Genomic DNA, 26,815 nt, shown 5'->3' on the forward strand with positions numbered 1-26,815 from the left:
GGTCAGTTGAGACCTACATACATTCCTTCCTCCCTCCCTCCTTCTCTCTGTCTGTCTGTCTGTCTGTCTCTCTCTCTCTCTCTCCCTCTCCTTCCTTCCCCTTAAGCAGGGGAGAGAGGCAGAGAGAGAGAATCTCAAGCAGGCTTCACACTCATCATGGAGCCTGACATGGGCTTGATCCCGAGACTGAGATTATGACCTGAGCCAAAATCAAGAGTCAGATCCTCAACCAGTTGAGGCACCCAGTCACCCAGGCCTGGATACGTTTCTAACAAGTTCCTAAGTGATAGTATTGCTGCTGGATCTCTACATTTATAAGCTACTTCTCATCTTTAGACCGAATAAGGTTAACGTTTTTTTTTTTTTTTAATTAGGTTTGTTAAAAATATTTATTTTGAGAGAGAAAGACAGAGACTGTGAGGTGGGGAGGGGCAGAGAGAGAGGGAAAGAGAATCCCAAGCAGGCTCTGTGCAGTCAGTGTGGAGCCCGACTTGAGCTCCAGCCCACAAACCTTGAGATCATGACCTGAGCCAAAATCAAGAGTGGATGCTCGACCCACTGAGCCACCCGGGTGCCCTGAGGTTAACATTTTTTAATTCAAGTCTTAATAAAAGTGCTTGTGATACAAAGAATATAAGTGCAGTTACTAGTTTTTTTTACTTTTCTACCATGTTTTTGCTTGACTAATTAGACAGTATAATTACTTAGAAGCAGTGTTTACAGAAGTTATACCATAATTTCTCAAATGTGCAGTATTGGTAAATGACTATTTAGGTTAGCAGGTTTTCACTTATTCATTGAACAAACATTTCTTGAGCACTTGTGGTATACTAGGCTGTGTTCTGACTCATGGGTTTACAAAACAGGGAGAGAGTGTGATTGAAAATGGACAAAAAGCCCTGTATTCATGGGGCTTCCGTTGTGGTTGGGAGGGAACCACTAATATATACCATATAGTATGTTAAATGGTGATCAGTGCTGAGGAGAAAAGCCAAGTAGGGAAGGTATGTAAGTAATTTCCCAAGAGATATGGAGATCATTTAAAATTGGTTGGCTAAGAAATGCCCCTTAGGTGAGCATTTGAGTTAAAGACTTAGAAGAGGTAAGAGCAAGCTATTAAGATTTCTGAGGAAAAGTGAATTCCTGATTCAGAGAATAGCAAATACAAAAGCCGGGGGAGAGGGATATGGCTGATGTGTTTGAGGAAGATCAGGGAGGTCTCTGTGGCTGTAGTGAACATAAGGGATGGAGAGAGACCAGATGAAGCTAGAAGCATAACAGAAGACAGACCCTACAGGGCCTTTGGGAGACGCAGGAAGATAATAGATAGTTTTAAGCAAGAGAATGACAGCACCTGAATTTTAAAAGGTTATTCTGATTAGTTTGTTAAGACTGGTCTGTGTGTATGTGTGTTGGGGGTGGGGGGGCGGCAAAGAGTAGAAGTTAAGATGCTATCATAATAACCAAACTATAGTAACTTAAACCAAGGAGTGGCATTAAAGATGATGAGAAATGGTTGGTTTTTAGGTATTTGAAGATAAAGCTGACATGCTGATGGATTAAATATCGTATGTGAAAAAGAATGAGATTTATCTCCAAAGTTTTTGACTTGAACAAGAGGAATAGAGTTTCCTTCAGTTTTGATTGGGAAGCTATAAAATGGATCAGCATTGGGGGAAAAGATGAGGGAGTTTGGTTTGGGGCACGTTAGATTTAGGTTGTTACACATCTAAGTGGAGCCGTTGGGTAGGTTGTTGGATGGAAGAGTCTGTAGTCCACAGGAGATGATCTGGTTTGGAGACATGAATTTCAGTCATTAGTAGGCACTTAAAGTGATGCGGTTGGATGAGGCCACCAGAGGAGAATGAATTCTAAGAGTGGTTAGAAAAGAGAAGAGAATCAGAAGCTAAGTCCTCAGGCTTTCCAACTCATAAAAAGCTGTGATTGGAAAAGTACCCTGGAGGATCTAAGTGAACAATGAGTTGAAAAGAGGAGGGATAAATTGAATGTGTCAGATTCTGCTGAAAGGTCAAGTAAGATAGGCCTGAGGATTGAAACTAATAATGTGGTGGTCACTGATGACTTTGACAAGGGTAGTGTCAGTGGAGCGGTAGGCATGAAAGCCTGGTTAGAGTGAATTTAAGAGAAAGTGGGAGGGAAAAAATGCCTGTAGAGAAAAGTATAATTTGGAGTCACTGCATTCAGTATTTAAGATCCTCAGTTTAATCATTTTTCTTCTTCCTGTTGGTATAGGCATTAGGATTAATCGTAGCATTTTTTATATAGGAAGTTCAAGCTATTTCATACTGATCACGAAAGACGGGGTGGAAAGTGTTTCTTGTGTTTTGGATGGGTACACTGGATTCAATGAGTTTATTAAACTGTTTGTTACCAGTTTTTAAATTGACATTGAAGTACTGGAATGATTTTTCAGCACTCTTAGCTGCAAGATTTTTCTTGTAGACATTCTCCTATGGGTTTCCAGTACTGCAGTAGAAAGCATACTTGAAAGAATGCTCACATCTGCCTTCAGACAGGTAGCAGAGGAAGATACTTCGGTGGTATTTCATTTTTTTCACGCCTTTATCCTTTTTATGTTTTCTGGATAGAATGTGATTTTTTGGTTGATGTTCATTGCACATGATTTTGGAATATTGCCTCATGGTGAACTTTGAGCTAGCAAAGTTACAGTTCACTTTTAATTCATTTCATGGATGGAAGGTGTTCCTTAATGGGATTTCTTGAATGACTTTAGTGAAATACAGTTCTTTTTTTCCCCTTTAAATGTTTGTTTGTTTGTTTGTTTGTTTGTTTGTTTGTTTGTTTGTTTTGAGAGAGAGAAGAAGAATCCCAAGCAGGTTGTGCGCTGTCAGTACGGAGCCTGGCGTCGGTTTGAGCCACCCAGGCACCCCGAAGTACAGTTCTTTATGATAGTTTCATTCAGTGCTATGAATGTTAGATACACCAAATAGACCCATCAAGATTGGTGATATAATATGATCTCAGTTTCATTATAAATATTTTTTGTTTCAAAGGATATGATATTCTTCCTAAAACTCACATTCTGTAATAGTGCTATTAACTGTCAATCTGTTTTTGCATTTCATTAAACTATGTATAAGTTCTTAATTGTTTCTGTACATAAAATCAATAGCTTTCAGTGATTAATTTCTGTACTATTTTGCTTTTCTAACGTTAATTGTACATTTACACTGGATTATAGAATTTCATCATTGACTAAAGCAAATAGAGATTCTTATTCTAAGTTATATCAATAATGTTTGCCTGTATTTGAAAGAGAATATTCACATATTAAAAGTAAATCTGAGGGCACCTGGGTAGCTCCGTCAGTTGAGCATCCGACTCTTAATTTCGGCTCAGGTCATGATCCAGGGGTCGTGGGATCTAGCTCCGTGTCAGGCTCCACGCTGAGCTTGGGGCCTGCTTAAGATTCTCCTCCAGCCCCCTCTCCCCAGTAAACAAAATAAAATAAAATCTGAATGGCATGTTCTTTTCATACCGTTGATATTGTTACAGTGATAAATGTAACAGTAACCTTACACAGAAATTGACTGATACACTAAGTTCAGGGATACCTACGCTGATAGGACATAATGATTTGATTGTAAAACCAAGGCCTGAAGTTGAACCTTGTCCCAAGTTTTGTTTGTTCGTTCTTCCTGAAAAGATTAAGTAATTGTTACAAATGTTCTCTAGGTTAGAAAACCCTATTTTGTCTAGCTTTCCACTTGTTCATCTTCTACCACAGCTGCTAACACCTGCTATGTTCCAGCCTCCACTACCCTTTTTTTAATTCTTAACCTTTACACCGGGTGTTTTCTCTGCTAGAAACACTTCCCCCTGATTTGGTCTTTTAGATTAAGTTTCGGTGTGACCTCCTCAGGGCCTTTTTTGTCCACCAATCTGAAGTGGCTTAACCATGTATTGATTTTTGCATATCCCTTTCAAGTTGTTCATTTTTTCCATATGCTATAATGCGAATTCTGCAAGTTAGATTAAGTTAGATTCCTGGTGTCCGGATTAGTGCCTTGCACAAAGATGCCACATAAGTTAGCAGTTTAATTTGATTCCTAAGTTGTGTGCACTCTATTACCAAACACAGAGTATTTTCATGGACATTATTTCATTTTCTTTTAAAGGAAAGTATGTGACACGTGTCCCTATCTTTCTTCTCTCCCTCATCCGTTTATTTGTTGCTGATGCTGTCTTTGTGTGTCTGTCGCTTTTACATTTGTTATAAATGAGTGAGTAACTTGAGGCTATGATTTGCCCACACTCAAACTTCTAACTCTTAAAGCCAGGACTTTAGAAAACGTAAGTCTTGTCCTGGTTTTCATTTTATGAGTCGTTTTTTAATACAGATCAATAGTGGCTAAAGGAAAGTTCTCTTAAAACATGATCAGTGTCAGTTAATGCATAGATTGCTTCAAACCTCCTGTTACGAAATATGTGCTACATACATCATTAAGTCATCTTTGAACTCCGTTTGCTTTGATAATAATCAAGTTTTAAAATATTTTCTTCCTAGGGAACAAAGAATGGTCAAGAAAGTGGAGTTGAAATTGGCATTGACACAATTCAGTTTGGTGCTCCAGCTTCAAATGGGAATGAAAATGAAATTGTGCCCGTGCTTTCGGAAAAAAACACTGACAAGATACCTGAACCGAAAGAACAACGGCAGAAGCAGCCTCGGGCAGGCCCTATCAAAGCCCAGAAGGTAAATATAATTCATATGAAAGCCACTAACATTTAAAGGAGAATGGTTAACAGTTTTAAAGTTGAATTAATTTTCAATGAATTGTCTTTGGTCGTGATGCCTTTTTGTCATAAACATTGAATTTTTAGCTTCCAGATTTGAGTCCAGTAGAAAACAAAGAACACAAACCAGGTCCTATTGGAAAAGAGCGATCGTTAAAAAATAGAAAGGTGAAAGATGCCCAACAGGTGGAGCCAGAGGGACAAGAGAAACCAAGCGCTGCTACAGTCAGAAATACAGATCCTGTAACAACAAAGGAAACCAAAGCAGTTTCTGAAATGTCTACTGAAATAGGAACAATGATTTCAGTCTCATCCACGGAATATGGCACTAATGTGAAGGTAGGCAACATGCAGTGGTGACCGGCTCGGTTGATGCAAACCATGTCTGAATGAGTGGGGAAAACAGCAGTAATACTCTTCCTCTTCTCTCTTCCTTCATCTTTCTGCTTCTTCTTTCTTCTTTCTTCTTTCTTCTTTCTTCTTTCTTCTTTCTTCTTTCTTCTTTCTTCTTCCTCTTCCTCTTCCTCTTCCTCTTCTTCCTCCTCTTCTTTGGCTTGAGGCATATAATTCTATAAACTAATGGGTTATTCTGCAGAGACTCTTTTATTGCATGGTATGTATTTGTGATCTAAAGAAATTCCTTATAATAAATTATTTCTTTCTGTGGAAATTTATTCTTAATTCTGGACTGAGTAGTTTAAGTGAAAAATGTGCACACAAGATTCGAATGCTTTTCATTGGGCTTTGACAGGCTTTGAAAGGATAACAATCCTTTTTTTTTTTATGTTTTTATTTTGTTAATGGTGTTACAGTGGAGCCTTACCTTGCCCACTAGTAAGATTTTGAAATTGGGAAGTAGGTCAAATCAAATTTTTAGTGACTCCAGGATAGCCAGTTTTCTTCCAGGGTTGCAGTAGATCACTTCCATTGCTTGAGCACCAGAGGAAATCATTGACTAGTGTTTAGGGACCTCATTGAATGAAAGGTGCAGATCTTTAAAAATACTCACTATGGCAAGATACACTGAGTGACTTATATGGACCAATGCTTGTGGGAGTGGCAAAATTTATACCTGCCCTTTTGTGTTCACTCTGGTTCATATACTCAATGAGAAGAAAGGTAGGTGGAAACTTTCATATTTGAATATTTCGTTCCTTTTAATTGCTACACAACTCAATACGTGTAAACAAAAAACTCTGATGATCCAACTCTACCATATTTAAAGAACAGATTCATGAAGATAAACAGGTTTATCCTAAAACCTAAGTGCAACAACTAAGATCTTGACACTCACTTATCTATCTTGTATTTTGAAGAGAATAAAAAAAAACAGTAGTTGAAAGTAAGCTATAGATTAAATATGAGAACCACATAGAGTTCTTTTAGTAATCCGCAGAAATAAATGGTACTGTTGGCAGCCTCCTACTGTGCAATGCATGTAAATTTTTTAAGTTGTAATTGGAGTGTAATTGTACAGTATAGCAATGCATTAAAAAAAAACTGTACAGGACCCCAGCAGTAGTTCAAATGTCACCCCTTCAGGGGTGAGTCCACGTTTGTTTTATCACACTATTGCTTTTAAAGATTTGAGTAATTTGAGTCTTAAGATCTCCTCTGCTGCTTTCTCCAAAACTACTTTACATCTGTTAGGCTGTCATTAGAAGATGAGTCACTAATTTAGTTTACAGTGTATTTTTTTCTATTACTGCTCCACAGGAGTCTGTGACAGACTATACTACACCTTCTTCTTCTCTGCCTAACACTGTGGCTACTAATAGTGCAAAGATGGAGGACACTTTGGTTAACGATGTGAGTAATCAACTTCGGACGCTCAGGTTTGGTCAGGGACCTGCTGTTGTTACCTGATACATACCGTGTGACCGATACTTAATTCCTCTCTGGGAAAGGTCCTAGTCAATTTGTATTTTGGGGCACTCATAACAATAAGTACCAAAAATAGTCAAAGCTTAGGCTTAGTTTCATAAGTACTAATCCTGTTAACCTGGTTTTGGTTAAGAATTTTGTTCTTTCCTTTCACATTCTACAGATTCAATAATTTATTTGGTTGATAATTTTGTTCTTAAATGAAACCTTTCATAATGCAGTGAAAGCTCACTCAATTAAAACAAAAAGAGTGTTGCCAAAGATTCCTTGTGTTTCTTTTTGAGCTTAAAAAAAATTACATTGTATCTTAGCAACATTCCTGTTGTAAAGATTGAGCTGTAACATATGTGTAAGTACTGTACTTCAGAAACTCTCAAATGCTCTGTTAAAAAGTGATAGTAAGTTGGGGCACCAGGGTGACTTAGCTGGTTGAGCATCCAGCTTCGGCTCAGGTCATGATCTCGCAGTTTGTGAGTTCAAGTCTCACGTCAGACTCTGTGCTGACAGCTCACAGCCTGGAGCCTGCTTCCAATTCTGTGTCTCCCCCCCTCTCTCTGTCCCTTCCAGTTTGTGGTCTGTCTCTGTCTCTGAAAAAATAAACATTAAAAAAAATTTTTTTTAAGTGATAGTAAGTGACGTAAATTTGGCTGTAGTTTTCCAGAACAGCCGTGTTATAATTCAAGATTATGTTAAGTCGTTACAGTCCCTCATTTTGCCTAGTTCATTGACAGGTGAAAAATTACAAGCCCAGACAAGTTAGGTAACCCTCTGCGGTGGAAGAGCATTTTAGAGTTACACATGCGGCCCTTGTTATGGAGGGCAGGTGTGGTGGAAATTTGGTCAGTTGCTCTCTTTTTAAAATATACAATAAGGCTCATTCTTTTCAAAAATCTCCTTCACAGATATATTGAAACCTTTCACACAAAGGGCTTTAACTCTATCATTCTGAGAATAAAAATCTTAGGTCTTACAGATGTTTTTCCCTGTGCTTTCTAGTTTTACATCTGGCATCAAGTATATAGAATTTTAGAGACATAAAGTGCATTAGGGATCATGTAATCCAACTTTAGTGGTCAGGCCATAGGACTGAGGAAAAGGGAGAGAGAAAGGAGTATGTTGCATGTTTTCTGTTAGTGATAGGAGAGCTCCTCAGGAGCTGATTAATGTAATGTCTCCAGCTTTTCCATGTAATAGAGCCTCTCTTGATACACCAAATCCCTTTTCCCTTACCTTTTTGGAGATAGTCTTAAATTTCTTTAATTTCCTGTAAGAAGTAATGGGAAATTTGCAAAGGACAGAAAGACTCCCTGTCAGATAAGTGTGGATACCACTATGTTGATTATCAAATACTGAATCAGTAAGCCTCAACATAAAGTTGAATTATACTTTGTCTTCTCTCATTAAAAAAAAATTTTTTTAGATGACACTTTTTCAAGAAAGTATATGATGCTTTCTGCCAGACCACCCTCTAAAAATATGGTTCATGAAATATGAATAAGTTCTCAGAACCCTTAAAAGTCATCGAAAATATTCATGAGAGTGTTTTCATGGTTTCCGTGTGATCTGCAGTGCTAATCAAAGTGTAGTTCCTTGTGCATGCAGGATAACTAAAAGAGAGAGACCCAGCCTGTGTCTGAGCAAGTAGTCTACATTTGCTTTTTAGCTGTGTATCCACAGCATGTGTGAAAACAGGAAGATCATCTTGGGTCAGGGAGAATTACAGGTGGTCATCAGTTTGGAGTGATTTCACAGTGGTGCTTATTTGTGCCAAGTATAGTGGTGATTCTGAACTTAACTAACGTAGCATTAAAAACAAATGTCCTAGGGGGGGCTGGAGTGCTTAGTCGGTTGAGCGTCCAGCTCTAAGTTTCGGCTCGGGTCATGATCTCACTGTTCCTGGGTTCGAGCCCCACGTTGGGCTCTGCGCTGACTGACAGTGCAGGGCCTGTTTGGGATTCTCTCCTTCTCTCTCTGCCCCTCCCCTGCTCACGCACTCTCTCAAAATAAATACTTTAAAAAAAAATGTCCTACATGGGAAAAATTTTAGGACCTTTTGAAATGTTCCTTTTGCACTCATTAGTGTGTTTAAGGGTTTTATGCATAGAGCTTTTGTGTTTTGAAAAAATTATTCTTGATAAAGGTTTATTCCCCTTATCAAGGCTTAATCTACTTATTTAAGATATTTAGCTGGTGTTTATTGGATAGTATTAATGTTACAATCATTTTGAATCTTGAATCTTTGAATGTCTTGAAGATTTAAATGCAGGTGTTGGGTTTTTTTTAAATTTTTTTTTAATGTTTTTATTTTATTTTTTTGACAGAGAGAGAGACACACACACAGAGCATGAGCGGGGGAGGGGCAGAGAGAGAGGGAGACACAGAATCCAAAGCAGGCTCCAGGCTCCGAGCTGTCAGCACAGAGCCCGACACGGGGCTCAAACTCACAGACTGCGAGATCATGACCTGAGCTGAAGTCAGACGCTCAACCGACTGAGCCACCCAGGCGCCCCGGTTTTTTTTTTTTTTTTTTTTTTAATTAATATTCCTAGCACAGCTATTTAAAAAATGTATAAAGTAATCTCCATTAAGTAGTCCATGGTATTCTCAATTTGTTAGTACTCCATAGTACCACACACAAAGTGATCTTAAAATGATTACCTTAAAATGCTTGCTAAGCATCTCATTTTATCTGAATAAATGAACCATCAAAATCAATCATACTGTAGTACATAATAAAATCTCAAGGTCTAGAGACTTAGAGGGGAAAAGATATGTGTAGAGAGTTTGTAATATATTCACGTTTCTGACAATATTTGCCATAATCATGTTATAACTAGAGCGAGCCAGCTTGCTCAGTGTAACAGGGTGGTAGCAATATTCTGTACTTTCCTCCCAATTTGACTTTTGTTTTTGAATCTAGTTATAAGAGTATTGACTAAATTGCAGGAAGGAGACTAATTTCTTAATATTTACATTATCATGTTAAATGCTTCTGATAGAGCCCATGGGTCCCTGAAAATTTTAATGGAAATTATATTCCTTAGAGCTCTGCTACGTAATATAATGTATGGTCTAGGAAGCATCACCACTTGGGTACCTGTTTGAAATGCAGGATTTTAGGCCTTACCTCACTCCACCTGACTATAATCTGCATTTTTTTTTTTTAAATTTTTTTTTTTCAACGTTTGTTTATTTTTTGGGACAGAGAGAGACAGAGCATGAACGGGGGAGGGGCAGAGAGAGAGGGAGACACAGAATCGGAAACAGGCTCCAGGCTCTGAGCCATCAGCCCAGAGCCCGACGCGGGGCTCGAACTCACGGACCGCGAGATCGTGACCTGGCTGAAGTCAGACACTTAACCGACTGCGCCACCCAGGCGCCCCTATAATCTGCATTTTAATAACATCCCCTGGTGATTAGTATACACATTAGAATATGCGAGACAGGACACCTGGGTGGCTCAGTTGCTTAAGCATCCAACTCTTGATTTCGGCTCAGGCCATGATTTCTTGGTCATGGGATCAAGCCCTGCATCAGGCCATGTGCTGCCAGTGTGGAGCCTGCTTGGGATTCTCTCTCTCTAAATAAATTTTAAAAAATTTTAACTGCCTTTGAGTGTATGCCTTATATTTGGAACAGATCTTTTTCTTTAATAATATGCATTTAAAAAGCAGATTACATTTCTCTAAGATGTCCAAAAATATCAATTACTGCAGACACAATGTAACTCTAAGTAATGAAATATTCCTGTTGGCTCTGATGAAAGATAAACACCCTTAAAGAGTACTTTAGCATTCTCGTAATGGGGCTTTTGTAGCAACTTTGATGATGATATGTGTTGCCTACCTTTTCAGGTGCCCCTGCCCAACACCCTCCCCCTCCCTAAGAGGGAGACTATCCAACAGAGCTCCAGCCTCACTTCAGCTCCTCCCACTACTTTCAGCCTCACCTTCAAGGTATGTACAACGTCCTTCTCTAAAGGTCCTTGATGAGTGCGTGCAAGGGGACATACGTTAAAAATATTCTTTTGGTATTTTTACTTGTTTTGTGTGGTAAGCAACACTACTAAGCTGAGGAAATAGTTATGTCAAATTATACCCTAAAATTTTATTAATTTCTAAATCCACTTTAAAGTGAGGCCTGTTACGGTTGCGAATTTTGTGTTAAAAATACAGGAGAGCACTTATATTCCGTGTTTGTACTGAGTCCCTCTCAGGGACCATAGTGTTTGGATACATCAGTTGTGTACAAAACAAACCAACTAGCTTGGTGTTGCATGGTTTTTTATCCTAAGTACCAGTAATGGTAAGACTTAATTTTCTATCTTTCCTGTAAATCATGTGAATTGAATGAATGCACTGTAATAAGTAGAATATTTTATAATGAGGTAATTACAAGTGATTTTGATTTGATTTTTGTTGGATAATTTTGAATGAGAGGGCAAAAGAGATAATAGACAACACACATTTTTTTTATATCAAGAAATTTAGGCTTGTTTTTAAAACTCCTTTTGTGTTTATAACTTTGAGCTGTGTCACTGATGCTTTTTTACAGTTGAGTTGAGAATTTTAAATCAATTTCCACTCACCTCCAGATTAGTCAGGTTTTTTTTAAAAAGCACAGACATGAAATAAAGTGAAGGTTTTTTAAAGTGTGTATGTTTATTCCATTGGTGCTGTTTGTTCAGTTCTGTAATTTGGGCAAGTATAACCTCTATAGCGGGGCCTCCTAATGCTGCATTGGTTGACAGCGAATCTTTGATGGTCTTCAGGAGAGGGGGAGACATGTTGACCAATGCTCAGTTCTAGAAGTTTGAGACTAAAATTTTATGAGGTGACCATTCTGCTTTGTGTCAGCCCCCCCCCCCCCCATCTTTCCCCAGTCCTTCCTCTTTATTACCAGTTCCTACTCAGCCGTTGTTTTTCCACTTGAAGGACTGTCTCAGTCTGTGTTTTATACTGTGTCTTAATGTGTGGTTTTGACTGTATGCTATTCAAGGCTAGTCTTATTTCACATAGGCAAATATATCATCATAAATTCTTTAGGCCAGTTAATTCTTCAGAGAACCTATTCAACACTGCTTTTCACTTAATGTTTTTGACATTCCAAGAAGAAATATACATTTAAAATTCAAATGAATTTAAATTAAATGTCATTAGCTTAAAACTTCTCTAGTTTCTTTACTTTTACTTCTTCTGACTCTCTCTTTAGTTGGGTAATATATGAGTATAGAAAAGTTCTATTACATGGATTTTGTTGACAGTTTTTGTCAAGGGGAAAAATTAGTATTTTTAAGTTGGTATTTCAAAGACCTACAACATCTTAACTATGGCATTAAAAATTGTTACTTGATTTTTTACAGCCGAATTTTATAGATTACTTTCAGCATTTTTTCTTGGCCCAGTATTTTGACCAGTAGGTCTAAAAACGCCACAATCTGTGTATCTGTTCCTTCCTGTTGAAGATCTACATCTGTGCCATCCAGTTCACCACATGTAGTTAGTAAGCACTTAAATGGGCTGGTCCAAGTTGAGGTGTGTGCTGTAAGTGTAAAATAGACACCGGATCTGAAATGTTAATATTTTTAAAAATTAAAACATGTCAATTCTTGTGTTGATGTGTAGTTTTTAATTTACATTGTGGATACATTGGGTTGAATAAAAGATGTTATCGATATTAGTATTACCTCTTTAGTTTTTCAAAATGTGGCTATTAGAAAATTTAAGATTATGGGGCGCCTGGGTGGCTCAGTCGGTTAAGCGGCCGACTTCAGCTCAGGTCATGATCTCGCGGTCCGTGAGTTCTAACCCCGTGTCGGGCTCTGGGCTGACAACTCAGAGCCTGGAGCCTGCTTCAGATTCTGTGTCTCCCTCTCTCTGACCTTCCCCTGTTCATGGTCTGTCTCTCCCTGTATCAAAAATAAATACAGGTTAGAAAACTTAAGATTATATATATGGCTTGCATTTACATTTCTGTTCAGTAGCACTGGTCTAGGTAGATGAAAATGCAACCTGTTTTTACATTTTAAGAAACTAGGAGACTACAGGTAAAGCCCGTATCACATATTCAAATGGCAGCAGTCAGTATCTGAAATGCTTGTTGAGGTCTGGGTGTAAAACAAGACCTATTTCTACTGCACCCAAGCCTAAAACCTATATGGCTACTTTGCCTTTTAAAACGCTGAACAGGGGCGCCTGGGTGGCGCAGTCGGTTGAGCGTCCGACTTCAGCCAGGTCACGATCTCGCGGTCCGGGAGTTCGAGCCCCGCGTCGGGCTCTGGGCTGATGGCTCAGAGCCTGGAGCCTGTTTCCGATTCTGTGTCTCCCTCTCTCTCTGCCCCTCCCCCGTTCATGCTCTGTCTCTCTGTCCCAAAAATAAATAAACGTTGAAAAAAAAATTTTTTTTTCAAAAAAAAAAAACACTGAACATAAAACAGCCAAACAAAAGGTGCCTGTCATCTGCCATTTGACAACTGCCTTACACAGAAGGAATAGGTATTTATGGAGGGCCTCAGTGCCTTTCCAACTGGAGTCAGAGCCTTAGGTCAGTCCTAAGGGGCAGGACATTTCTGTTTCTTTATCATCTGGAGGGCTGGGGACTCCTATGGACATGATACAGGAGCTTTGACTTTATATTTCACTGACTTCTTTGCCAAAGCTGTCAACAAGCTCTCTTTAGATACACAATTACAGCCTACTGCCTCCCAGTTAGAGCAAGGGAACAAAGATAAAGGGGAAAGTGAAAGGTTTGAAAGCCTTAGGATTTTAATCTTTTAAATTTTTGCAGTTTTTTTTGAAGGATTATATTTGGAATTTATTTATTTATTTATTTGTTTATTTTTTATATTTGGAATTTAAATATATGCACACATGTGTATGTTGGTATGTGTATTCTGCATTCGCTTTTTTTCCCCCTTAAAAAAAAATGTCCATTTTATTACAGATGGAGTCAGCACGTAAGGCATGGGAGAATTCTCCAAATGTACGGGAAAAGGGGTCTCCAGTAACTTCCACAGCACCTCCAATTGCAAGTGGAGTCAGCAGTAGTGCCAGTGGGCCCAGCCCTGCTAATTACAATTCATTCTCAAGTGCATCAATGCCTCAGATTCCTGTTGCTTCAGTCACTCCCACAACATCACTATCAGGTAGAAGGTTTTATACCTTTCCTTTAAATGTCTTAATTATTTAACATTTCCTATGATCTTTTCCTGTTTACTATCCCCAAAACCTACTATTTTTAAAATATTTAAGACTGCACAAGGTCTTATCATTAGCTGTTTTGTAAACTCTTCTTGCCCACCCCCATGCCCTCCTGTGTGCTTGCAACAACCCCCCCATAGGTACTAATAAGTAATTGGTGAAAAGATGTTTATCTTTTTCCTCTAAATTTTTCTATAAAATTCACAGTTGGATTTTTAGTTTTTAACCTATATATATAGCTAATAGTCCAATTCAGAAATAACAAAGAATCACACGAGCTGTAGATTTTTGTGATCTGTATCTAATTTGAAGGAATTGTTGGCCTAAATCTATTGTGATGACGTGTATTTTCTGGTGAAGAATTAGGGGTAAAGAATTTCCAGTCTGTTATTTGACGAGATGATATCTAGTGGGTTTTGTTTTTTGTTTCATCTGTTTTTAAGGAGAGTCCATGAACACCCCAGGTTAGAAAGTGTTTTTCTTCCTTAAATTTTTTGCTAGTATGTAATCCTTTCATTAAACTGTATCTCATTTGGGGACTTTACAGTTCTTAAGTAATTACATTTCTAAAATGCTCGACTCTAGGAAAGTACACCCTTTTACCATATGTATAACCACATTTCTTATATTGAAAACAAATTTCATTTCAAGCTTTCCCACTATGCTGTAATGTTTTCCAAAGCAACAGAAGCTGCTTTCCAAAAGATATAAAATAATCCAGCACATAATTTACTTTCTTTGGTTCTCATTTAGTGATTGCACTACTGCCTTTCAATATTCTGGCATTCTATACCAAAAGAATTGGTCTTTAGAATATACTACAGTTATTTTGGTGTTATCAAAAGTATGTATCAAGACAAGCATAGAGATTCAAATCATAGAGTATTCTATTTCTCTGCCCTCTTTAAGACCCTTTCAAGCATTCCCTACCATGAATTTGTAAGACATCTTCATTATACTTAGCATTGTACCCAGTCACTTGGGTGGATAGGAGTTGGGACTGTAAAGCAACCAGGAGGGGAGTGTGGTGGGGAGATTAGGAAATAAAGGGACTGGGAAGGTTCCTACATCTTTCTTTGGACCCAGCTTGAACAAGGCAGGGGTTAGGGGCATTGACCCTCCCCTCCCCCGCACAGTCAAAAAACAAACAAAAACAGACAAAACAAAACCCCAGGATAACCTTTTCCCTAGGTATAACTTTTGACTCCTCCCCTCCCCACCCAAATGAGCTACTAATAGCCTACTATTGACCAGAAACCTTACTGATACAAGTAGCCGATTAATACATACTTTGTCTGTTACATGTGTTACATACTGTATTCTTGGCAATAAAGTAAGAGAAAAGAGAATGTTACTAAAAAAAATCATAAGAGAAAATACATTTACAGTACCGTACTGTATTTAATTGCGGGGTGGGCGGGGGGAAGTCTATGTGTAAGTGGAGGGACCGCCCCACACTGTTCAAACCTGTATTGTTCAAGGGTCAAGTGTACTCCTACTGCTAGAAACTCAAGTGGAAGGAAGAACAAACGTACCTTGATCTTGGTCCTCTCTTAGAACATCTTTTGAAGTCTGAAAAGAATGATGATTACATCTCACTTTTTAATCAAATGCCAGTATTGTCATTCCTCCAGTGTTACAGTCATTAAAGCTCACTGGTCTACAGAACTAATTGATCCGTCAAGATCTTAAGTTTTATAACTCTACTTATTTACTAATAATTTGTCTTTGTTTTTAAGGTATCATCACATACCTGTATTTTGCTGGTATATATACCAGGAGGGAGGGGACTGACTATAACCTTAAGTTTATATGACTTTTAAGAGCACTTGTGATCTCTAAAGGCTCCTTTTACATTAATGATTTTTAAGGTGCAGCACTTTGATCTTCTATATTCTTAATGTCTATGCTTGACCTTAGTAGATGTTTGTAAATATTCATAAATGAATGCGGCTCTTAAGATTACCCTTAAGGTATTTTGCTGGAAAGAAGAAAAACTCTAACCTTTTGTTTACGTGACTTTTTAGGAGGAGTTGTGATCTCTTGAGATGCATTTACATCCTTAATTATTCATAAGGTGCAGCATTTCATCCTTCTGTCTTGTTACATTTAGCCTAGCCATAAATGAATGAAGCGCTTGACCTTCCTTTTCTTTATGATGATTTAACACTTAGTTGGAGACCAAACTGTAACAACTCTGTAGGCCCTTGGCCACCTTATTTTATGAGTAGTATTTTGAAATTGTCTTCTCTTTGTATTTTTTTATTGTATATATTTCCCCAAATTTTATAGTCTTGTTTACATTTGGTGATTGTTACTTAAGTACATGGGGAACATAAACATGAATTTGCCAGTTTCCAGCTGGTGCTTGAGTTATTTTACAGTGAACAACAGTGGCACTTGAAAATATGCTACTTTCCCCCTCTCCCATGTATAGGAGCTGGTACATACACTACCTCTTCTTTGAGTACAAAATCTACAACCACATCGGACCCTCCTAATATTTGTAAAGTGAAACCCCAGCAGTTACAGACAAGCAGCCTACCTTCTGCAAGTCACTTTTCACAGTTAAGCTGTATGCCTTCCCTTATTGCCCAGCAACAACAGAGTCCACAAGTCTATGTGTCTCAGTCTGCAGCAGGTAAGATTTTTGGGCTTGGGTATAGGGAATTTAGAAAATGAAAACTTTTTAAAATGCTTATATTTTCTCTTTTTCAAATTAAAAAAAAATTTTGAGCTTTATTTATTTTGAGAGAACGTCAGCAGGGTGGGGAGGGGCAGAAAGGGAGGGAGAGACAGAATCCCAAGCAGGCTCCACGCTGTCAGTGCCCGACACAGAGCTCAGTCTCACAAAACACGAGATCATGACCTGAGCTGAAATCAAGAGTCGAACTCTTAGCCAACTGAGCCACCGAGGCACCCCTCAAGTTTAAATATTTTTTTGATCTGCTTTGCAAATTTGTTTCCTCATGGAATTTAATGTTATCTCTCCTTGGTAAGTATTCTGGGACTCTTAGCAGTTCCTTATGCATATGTTACAAATATATTAGACAAATTAGTATCTAATAATTGGCAAAATAACTTCTGCATTAGATGTTATTCCAGTCAAGTTATAAAAGTTTGTTATCTGAAACTTGACAAATTGATAATAAAATTTGTGGGGAAGAGTAAACTAAGATTAGCAAAGAAGAAAAAAATAAATGAGCACAGTCTATTTCTTGCCTTTCTATTCAAAGAAAGGCATTTTCTATGTGGAAGATTGATTTCTTTAAGGGTCACAGGTATTATTCATAGTTTCTTAATTCATTGCTGGTGAGTGTATAAATTGAACCTAATTCTTTTAGAAAAGTATCTCAGAATATTCTATGTGTATGTACTTAACTGTAGTGAGAGTTTTCACACTTAGGAATCTTATATGAATAAATTTCTCTATTAATAAGAGATACATGTATGAGAGTTTTTATTGATTGCAATATTGTTTATAATGATGACAAATTAAAAACAATATCGGAACTTCTCCAAAACATACTATTATATAAAAACAGCAAATCACAAAATAGTTTATATAATATATAGAAATTTGTTAAGAATCTATACCAAATTCTTTCAGTTATTAAACATCACTTCCTTTGAACTATTAAATTCCTTAATTAGATATAAAATTAGAGTAGGTTTGCCAGTAAGCAGGTAGGTTCATTTTCACTTTTAGTAGATCAGGTGAAATTTTACTAGTTTATACCCCATTGGCAGTATATGAATATCTGTTTTCCTATATCATCACAGGTACAGTTGACCCCTTGAATGATGCAAGGGTTGGGATGCTGACGCCCTACACAGTCAGAAATCCACATACAAGTTTTAGCCCCCCCCCCCCCCCATGTAACTACAAATAGCCTACTATTGATCAGAAGCCTTACTGATAAACAGTTGATTAACACATATTTTTGTATGTCATATGTATTATATGCTGTATTCTTACAATAAAGTAAACTAGAGAAAAAGCGTTACTAAGAAAATTGTAAGGAGAGGAAAAATGCATTTACAGTACTATATGGAATTATTCGAAAAAAATCTGCATGGTTCAAACCCATGTTTTTCAAGGGTCAGCTGTACTAGAGTTTTGTTGTTTTAATTTGCATATACCTGTCTGCCAGAAGTTTTGCATCTTTCTACATATCTAGTTTTTCCTTGGCTGTAGTAATTTTCAGAAGGCTCATTTAATTTGGAATCTGCTTCAAGATTTAGTTTTTAGTTACTATTTGGAAAATTCTGAAGTTCAGACACTGACTACTGCTTGTTTTTCCTGATGGTCTGTAGCTCAAATCCCTGCATTCTATATGGACACGAGTCATTTATTCAACACCCAACATGCACGCTTGGCCCCACCATCCTTGGCTCAGCAACAAGGCTTCCAGCCAGGTCTTTCTCAGGTAAATACCACAGACGTTTGTTTCTTGGCATGCTAATGGTGTAATGATTACCTTGGGCTACAAATAACAGCCTCTTTGAAGTTAAAATCTTCTGTTGACAACATGGGACAATCCACGATTACTTTGATATGTACTGGCCAAATTTTCACACTTTTCCCAAATTTGCCAAACCTTAGTGATTAACAGTGTAGAAAAAGTAATGTATTGAAAGGAAAATTTAGATGTTTACATTTGGTTTCGTTTGAAAAGGGAGCTGATATGCATGGCATTGTTCTTTTATTCTTTTCATATCTCAAATTTTTATTTTCCCAAGTGTTGTGATTTGTGTATATGGTGCTCACGTATTGTTTTTTATTGCATTGCAGCCAGCCTCAGTTCAGCAGATTCCGATCCCTATTTACGCGCCACTGCAAGGGCAGCATCAGGCCCAGCTGGGTCTCGGTGCTGGACCTGCCGTTTCCCAGACTCAGGAGCTATTCACTTCCTCACTTCAGCCGTACAGGTACATGCTTTTGTGACCGCTGGGCCTTCTTGCCATATCCCTACTGCTCCTTCCTCCCCACTTCTCCCCCCCCCCCCCCCCCAAGCTAGGATGACCCTGTTATAAAAGTACGTTAAATGATTATATGTCATGAGACTCAGCCTCTGGTAATTTCAGTCAAGACTTTACCTAACAAAATGAGACCTCAAACCTTCTTGAAGTTGAGGATAACAACAATCCCAGAACAATTAGAAATCACAGAAAATAGCTGCTAACAGACCTAAAAAGGCTCCCTGCCATCTTGCTGCAACAACTAGAAATCTGCCTGCTGTGTGGGGTGTGAGCCGAGACCTGGCAGGTGACAGGGGTATGTAAGGGGTCAGGGTTTAGGATGGGGTGTGATTAAAGAGAGAAGAGCAGAGTGTCAAAGAACAGAAGCGGTGGTGAGAATGGTGACAAATATAGAAGAAACTGTTTTTTTGATCAAGGAAATCTTTTGATTGGTATGAGTTGCTCAAAACATTGTTGAAAAGTTTGCGGCTACTTTCCAGCTGTGCAAAAAAGAGTTCCGTGATGAGCGATGTCATCCTTAGCCGTGGGAGTTGGAGTAGCTGTGCACTGACGGTCTGTGTCTTGATCCCCATCTTAACGACTGTCTTGGAAGATGTACTTCTTAAGACCAGGACTGTTCAATAGAAATATGATGTACGCTGTGTATGTGATTGTGGCTAATGACAACCATATTAGAAGGCACAGGTTAGCCTTTGAAAGCAGTTGTTTGTATTCCTACATCATTCTGCTACTTCTTGCTCTCAACCTAATCAGCATAATGTTTATTAATATGGAATCCCTGAATTAACTTCTGCCATGACAGGGCAGTTTATAACAGTATGCTTACGTTTTCCCATTTTGTATTTGAAACATAGACCTTCTAAAAATTGGTCGTGACTCCAGGCTAGCATTCCTGCTTAATGGCTTTTGTTTCTGCCACATATGTCAGCTTTAACAAAGCGTAATATTATTTATGGGTAATACTGTCTTTAACCCACTACTTTGATCTAGTTACTTTTTATCTTAGCATTTTTAAAAATATAGCTTGAAGGCCCCTATCCCAGAGGTAAGAGGGTAGTCTAAAGTTAGATTTCAGCATTGTATTTTTTTTTTAACCATTCGAATATGCAATACAGTATTATTAACTATAGTTACACAAAATTGGAAGCAGGCTCCAGGCCTTGAACCATCAACACAGAGTCCAATGCAGGACTCGAACTCAGAAACCGCAAGATCATGACCTGAACCAAAATGGGATGTCTAACTGACTGAGCCGCCCAGACACACCCCTCTCCTGCCATGACTTACTTTATAAGTAGCAGTTTGCAGCCTTTGGTCATAATACTGTGTTGGGCATTTTAAAGTTGCTGAGAGGAGTGCCTGAGTGGCTCAGTCAGTTAAGCGCCCGACTCTTGATGTCAGCTCAGGTCTTGATCTCACGGTTTGTGGGATCAAGCCCCGAGTTGGGCTCTGCGCTGAGCGCGGAGCCTACTGGGGATTCTCTTTCCCTGTCTCTCTTGCCCTTCCCCTGCTCATGCACACACATGCTCTCTCAAACATTAAACAATAAAGCTGCTGAGACAGTAGATCTTAAAAGTTCTCGTCAGAAGAAAGAAGTGTTTTTGTAACTATGTGCATGTATGGTGACAGATGTTAAATAGACTTGTTGTGGTGATCATTTCATAATCCAAATACTGAATCATAATGTAATACACCTGAAACTAATACAATGTTATATGACCACTATACCGCAATAAAAATAAACCAAAACTTTGTGGGTAATCCTGAACAACTACTCTGCTTCATCCCATAGAAGTGTTGAGATCTTTTATAAGAAACATATGTATAAGGGGAAGTAGTGAAATATAAATAATGAAAGTCAGCTATTAGTGCTGTCAATCTGAAAAGGATGTCCATACCAAAGAGAAAACCAGATCTGGTTAAGAGCTTGCTATTGAACAAATGACAAGAGAATCATTCTCATTGTTCAAGAGGAGAAAAATCTTACTAGTTTCTCAGGAAGAGCAAGCCTTTTCCTAGAACTTTGTTGTGTACAGGGCTCTAAATCATGACACAAGCGCCTTAGACACAATCTGCATTCTCTCTTTTCATAATTGTGCTAATGAGAGTGCTTGGTCATTTGGGATACCCATTCTTAAGATCCCCAGATTCCAAAATAGAATTCACTCGCTAACACAAGTCTTTTCTTTTCAATACCTATGTAGGTCTCAGCCAGCCTTTATGCAAAGCAGTCTGTCACAACCATCTGTGGTCCTTTCTGGTACTGCCATCCATAACTTTCCAGCTGTGCAACACCAGGAACTTGCAAAGGCACAATCAGGTCTTGCCTTTCAACAAACCTCAAATACGCAACCTATTCCTATCTTGTATGAACATCAGCTGGGTCAGGCATCAGGACTAGGAGGTTCCCAGCTGATTGATACACATCTTCTCCAGGTAAGATGAACTAGGATCCTACAGTGTCATTGTATTCCTATGCAACAGGTTACTTAAAGAAACTGTTTTCAAAGAAAAAATGTTAAAGGACTTAATGGCGGGGGAAAGCTCTTTTTACCTAATACTAAAATTCTTAGAAATTGCTTTCAAGTTACACACTTGATGTCTGAATTGGAAATTTTTCAATCTTACTGCTGTTTTCCTACAAAATTTCTCCTAGGCTAGAGCAAATCTTACCCAGGCTTCAAATCTTTATTCTGGACAAGTACAACCGCCTGGTCAGACAAATTTTTATAACACTGCCCAGTCACCAAGTGCTCTCCAGCAGGTAAACTATGGCATGGTAAATTTCCTCAATTTTCTTCATTATTTTATTACTTTTACTGCTTTTGTTGTTGCTTGGCAGTTTTTAAATGGAACCAGGATGGGGGAGATGGTACGATAGTTGTCAGACTTTTCTCTGAGGTTTCCTAGAATTCCATGGGGTCACTGGAAGTAGACCCTGCTCGGTCCCACAACACCCTTTCCTTGGCCACATGAAAGTCAGTTCAGCTGTTTGCCTGTTTGTTTTAAAAGAGTTTCCATGTACTCATTATTGTAACAAAGGATACCATGAATATAAAAGTTCGAAAACCATTTTCAGGATATACAGTTACATAAAAGCACGAGAGGTGCTTTAACCATTTATGCTAGGAGGCGAAGGAAGGCTCTAAAGAACATCACCCTGGTTAATGTCATACTTAGAACAGTGTGGCAGAGTATGACAGTGTAAATGACAGGCATGTACTGTCTCTTAGCAATGTCACAAATCTAATCTTTAAAAGTTCGTAGAGGACTGAAGGAGAGAGGCAGACCATTAGTCATTTTCTTATTACTAATTTTGGTGGCTCTTTGGAGGGTAGAAATTCATAAATATATTTATTACCTTATTGACATTCAAGTTAAATACCGTTTATATGAAAACTGAAAGGTTATGTTTCTTATTGTCAAAGGTCGTTTTGACCAGACCTGAAAACAATATAGAAATGTCTATTTGGGAAGTGGTAATAACACTGCTTTCTTAGGTTATACCCCATGATTTTATTGTATTATGTGGTTGTTAGACATGTACCATGGATTAATTCAAAGATAGTCCTAATTATTTTGGTTATATCGTCTGTACTACTAATCTGTCTTAATGTTGCACCTTTAATAAAAGAATGGAGATAGCACTAAGCAAAAGATTATATGTGAGACACATTAACAGACTGACGTAGTCTGTTTAAAATTTTATTCAAAAGTTTATGAAGGGTTGTATATGTAGTTGTAGGGATGTACATACAATAGGTATAAGTAAATTGCTGCAGTTACTGTTTGCTTATTTTCTAGGTTACGGTACCTTTACCAGCATCTCAGCTTTCATTGCCTAATTTTGGATCTACGGGGCAGCCTTTAATTGCTCTGCCTCAGACTCTTCAGCCCCCATTACAGCATACCACCCCGCAAGCCCAGGCCCAGAGCCTGAGTCGTCCTGCACAAGTAAGCCAGCCTTTTAGAGGACTAATCCCTGCTGGAACACAGCATAGCATGATCGCAACCACGGGAAAAGTAAGTGAAGAGAAACCGACAGTTTCTTTAAGAATTTAAGGCCATGTGTTTAGATGTATGCATCTGTGTAGTTTATAAAAATAAATAAAATGCATCGGTTTTTACCACCTTCCAGGAAGTCTCAAACCCCAGGATACTTTTTTAACGTTTATTTATTTATTTTGAGAGATCAGGAGAGAGCATGAGCGGGGGAGGTGCAGGGGGAGAGGAAAAAGGAAAGAGAATCCCAAGCAGGCTCTGTGCTGTCAGTGCAGAGCCCAACACGAGGCTCAATCCCACAAACTGAGATCGTGACCTGAGCTGAGGTCGGATTCTTAACCAACTGAGCCACCCAGGTGCCCCTCAAACCCCAATATACTTTTAAAGATCTATTTACTTTTAATGTGTTTGGCTTCCTCTGGTTTTTGCCTAATAACAATTCACAAATTTTGTGGAAGAATTGGGTTTACACAATCTCTTAAGACTTTCCATCCATAAATTTGGCCTTGATCATTCCATGGTATTTGCAATTTAATTATATATAGCATTTGCGTACTGAAGGTTTTTGACCGTTCCTGGATTAAGTCTTCGTACATAGAACACTTAACACAGCATTCAGCTTATGGGATTCCAGAAATGCTGAGTTTATCCTATGCTTTTTTTTCAGATGTCTGAAATGGAACTGAAAGCCTTTGGAAGTGGCATTGATATAAAACCAGGCACACCTCCGATCAGCGGTAGAAGCACCACACCAACATCTAGTCCCTTCCGGTAAAATGGGCATTTGGGTTTTCAGATACTTAAGCACGATTTGTTTGTTAGATCTTACTTACTGTGTCACCAGGTCTGTGGTAAGCACAAGACATTCCGATAGTTGTATCTGAGATGTTAAGCTATTAAATTCTTAAGAATGTGTTTGCTATACTGTATTTTTAAGTTGTTTTTTTTTTTTTTAAATACAGGGCATATCTAGCTAGTTTTCTTTCTCACCTCTGCCCCCTCCAGTGTCTCTCCACTGCCATAATATTTGGTAACTCACCGTGGTAAATTTTCATCAGCTACCACACAGGAAGAATCTACCAAGAGCAACGTCTCTAAAAGTCTGACAGCATTGTTTATTTGGCACTACTGTACTGACCAGTGATGGCTTTTTTCCAAGGGCTACTTCCACAAGTCCGAACAGCCAGTCCGGCAAAATGAACAGCATTGTCTATCAGAAGCAGTTCCAGTCAGCCCCTGCCACTGTGAGAATGACACAACCATTTCCTACACAGTTTGCACCCCAGGTGGGCAGATACGAGTGAGAAATGAGTATTATTTCCTTGCAAATGAGTGCTAATCTGGCTAATTCTCTGATTTCATAATCTTGCCATATTGTAACTAGTTTAGAAACAGAGTTTTTAATGAGAAACAGCTTCTTATTTAACAGTAAATTTGTGACCTGTGTTCTCTGCAATTTTTAGCTAGATACAGGTGGTATCCATAGAGTTCTAAAGCAGACAAGAGAAGTAGTCAAAAGATTCCCCACACAGCTCTGATCACTTATTTTAGTCCTGTTTCTTTTATCTTTTTTTTTTTGAAGAAGTTGACTTTTCAGAGAAGGGTCCCAGTGCTTAAAGTTTTCTAGGTTTAAAGATTTTTTGTTGTTGTGTTGTTGTTGTTGTTTTTTAAGATAACTATGTGTAGTTGAGGTAAAATTTCCAAAAGATGTTCTAATATATGTGTAAAAACGTTGGCTTCTCTTCCCTTTGCTGATCGTATGGAAAGACTAAAATCGATAGTAACTCTCACAAACTAGCGTTTGTTCCTGAAAAAACACTTTATTTGTTGAATTGGTATCATTTTTATTTATCTTCAGATTATGTTTGGTATAAGTGTGTGCCTTTTCTGCAATTATATCTTTTTAAAAAATATCCTAATTAATAGCTTTTCTATCTCCCCTTCAGAATTTGTAGCTGAATGAAATGCTAGAGTCCACTGAAGTGCCATAGCATGCTTTGCCTAATTTTTCTGTTAGATTCTCCAAGCATGGCCTGTTTGTTCTTGGTCCTGTAATAGAATGGCACAAATCCATACACTTCCTTTCACTGGCAGAATGGGCACAGATTTACTCTGAGATAAGCCAACCTTGGTCTAGTTGGCAGAATTTTTTTTTTTAACAGTTCAATGTTGTATGTTTTGTTTTTTTCACTCAGATTCTCTCTCAGCCTAACCTGGTCCCTCCATTGGTAAGAGCCCCACATACTAACACCTTCCCAGCGCCTGTTCAGAGGCCACCAATGGCACTGGCCAGTCAGATGCCTCCTCCGCTGACCACAGGCCTCATGAGCCATGCTCGTTTGCCACATGTAGCCAGGGGTCCTTGTGGATCACTATCTGGAGTCAGAGGTAATCAGGCCCAGGCTGCGTTGAAGGCTGAACAAGACATGAAGGTTAGTACAGTGTTAACAGCCAACAGAGCAAGAATCTGTCTCTGAACCATGTCTTAAGATGCCTCTGGACCATAACCACATACCCAGGCATTCATTGTCTTAGCAGACTTAACCGAGCTAACTGCTTTTATTCACTCCTGGTTTTTTTTTTCCTTTTTTTTCCTCCCTATTCCCCCCACTTTTTCGTTTTGTTTTTTTTTTTTTTTAATTTTTTTATTATTATTATTATTTTTTTTTTTTTTGCAACTTTAGTTAGCAAACAAGTTGACATTTTAAACTCTGGCAAAATGAATTACTTTAAAAATACATATTTGAGGGAGATCTGAGTTTAGCTGCTACCATTTTTTGGAAGAGCAAAAAAGCGATTACGGATTATTATAGGCTTCCCCATTTTCTTTTTTTTTTCCCCCCTTTGGTTTTCTTTTTTATCCTTTCCCCCTCCCCAAACTTAAGATATAAATCATGGTTATGTGAAAACTCTGGAGTGGGTAAGAGATTTTTACCTATCTTGATTTTTCTTCCTTCATGAGTCATCCATGTACAGTTTTCTTCTCAAGCTGTTTCCATGCCCGTTTTTTTGCCCGCCACCTGAGTTGGCACGTCCTACAGCAGATGGTGCAGCTGTAGATGAAGGACTGGGAGAAGCACTTTGGGATCCTTCACGATAAAAGGCACTGATAACGTGACGTTTGCTGATGCAGAAGAGTGCCTTTAGGAGTCTGTGTGGGGACAGTTTTTCTAGCGTAAACTGTACCTGTCTGCCTGTACAGCCAGCGGAGTCCATTGATTTCTGTATTTACTTAGACTTGACTTTAGAGGTCTTAGTAATTCTGCCTATTTTGTCACTACGTGTGTGTGTGTGTTTATCATGTCAGACTAGAACAAAGAAACGTTTACTGCTTTCAAATAGGGCAGTGTCCAAAGTAATGCTCTACTCTGAATTAGAAACATGTTCATGATCAGTCGCTTAGAAAATTTGGTTGACTGGCTGGTTTCTTTCTGCATTAATATCCCTCATTTCTCATCCTGAGTAATCAAATTTAAAGACTACTCTGCGGTGAAACTCTTGTTAAATATTATCTACTTGTATTACGGCCGTGTGCCTAGGGATTTCCATCTGTTCATAACTATTAAATATACTTGTATATTTAATACAAGTGTAGAAATCTTTGGAAACTATTTGGCCATGGTTTCCACTTGTGCTTCTGTCTCCTTGGCACTTGATTTTCATATAATGCCCACGTTGGAAATGACAGTAGAGCTTATAACGGGGAGGGGGGGGTAAAAATTTCTTGAATTGCTTTAGATCTTTGGATAGTACAGGTTTCCTATAGAACACGAAGGGCTTTTTTGTTGTATGCAAGAGATACAGAAACTTAAATTTTACTTGTGTACATTACAGTGGTATAATTTACAGAGTGACTGACGTAAGTATATTCTCCGGGGCACGTAGCCATTAAAAGTAGGAGATTATTTTACCAGCTCAGGATGTGGTAGGAGCTATCAGAACTTAGTGATCAAGTGAAGTTGTAGTTA

General features: G+C 38.4%; 1 protein-coding gene across 1 annotated transcript in view; it reads left to right on the forward strand.

The window, feature by feature from the left end:
* Positions 1-26,815, forward strand: part of PRRC2C (proline rich coiled-coil 2C) — a 98,160-nt gene that overhangs the window by 68,836 nt on the left and 2,509 nt on the right. The window contains 14 exon segments of the mRNA XM_043568325.1: positions 4,550-4,738; positions 4,867-5,118; positions 6,496-6,588; positions 10,518-10,619; positions 13,606-13,807; positions 16,300-16,503; positions 18,180-18,292; positions 18,658-18,794; positions 21,050-21,281; positions 21,502-21,609; positions 22,650-22,868; positions 23,515-23,618; positions 24,007-24,133; positions 25,043-25,279. Of these exon segments, the coding sequence (XP_043424260.1) occupies positions 4,550-4,738; positions 4,867-5,118; positions 6,496-6,588; positions 10,518-10,619; positions 13,606-13,807; positions 16,300-16,503; positions 18,180-18,292; positions 18,658-18,794; positions 21,050-21,281; positions 21,502-21,609; positions 22,650-22,868; positions 23,515-23,618; positions 24,007-24,133; positions 25,043-25,279 (2,319 nt within the window).

This window comes from Prionailurus bengalensis, chromosome E4 (genome assembly GCF_016509475.1).
Source record: "Prionailurus bengalensis isolate Pbe53 chromosome E4, Fcat_Pben_1.1_paternal_pri, whole genome shotgun sequence".
NCBI classification, from domain to species: Eukaryota; Metazoa; Chordata; class Mammalia; order Carnivora; family Felidae; genus Prionailurus; species Prionailurus bengalensis.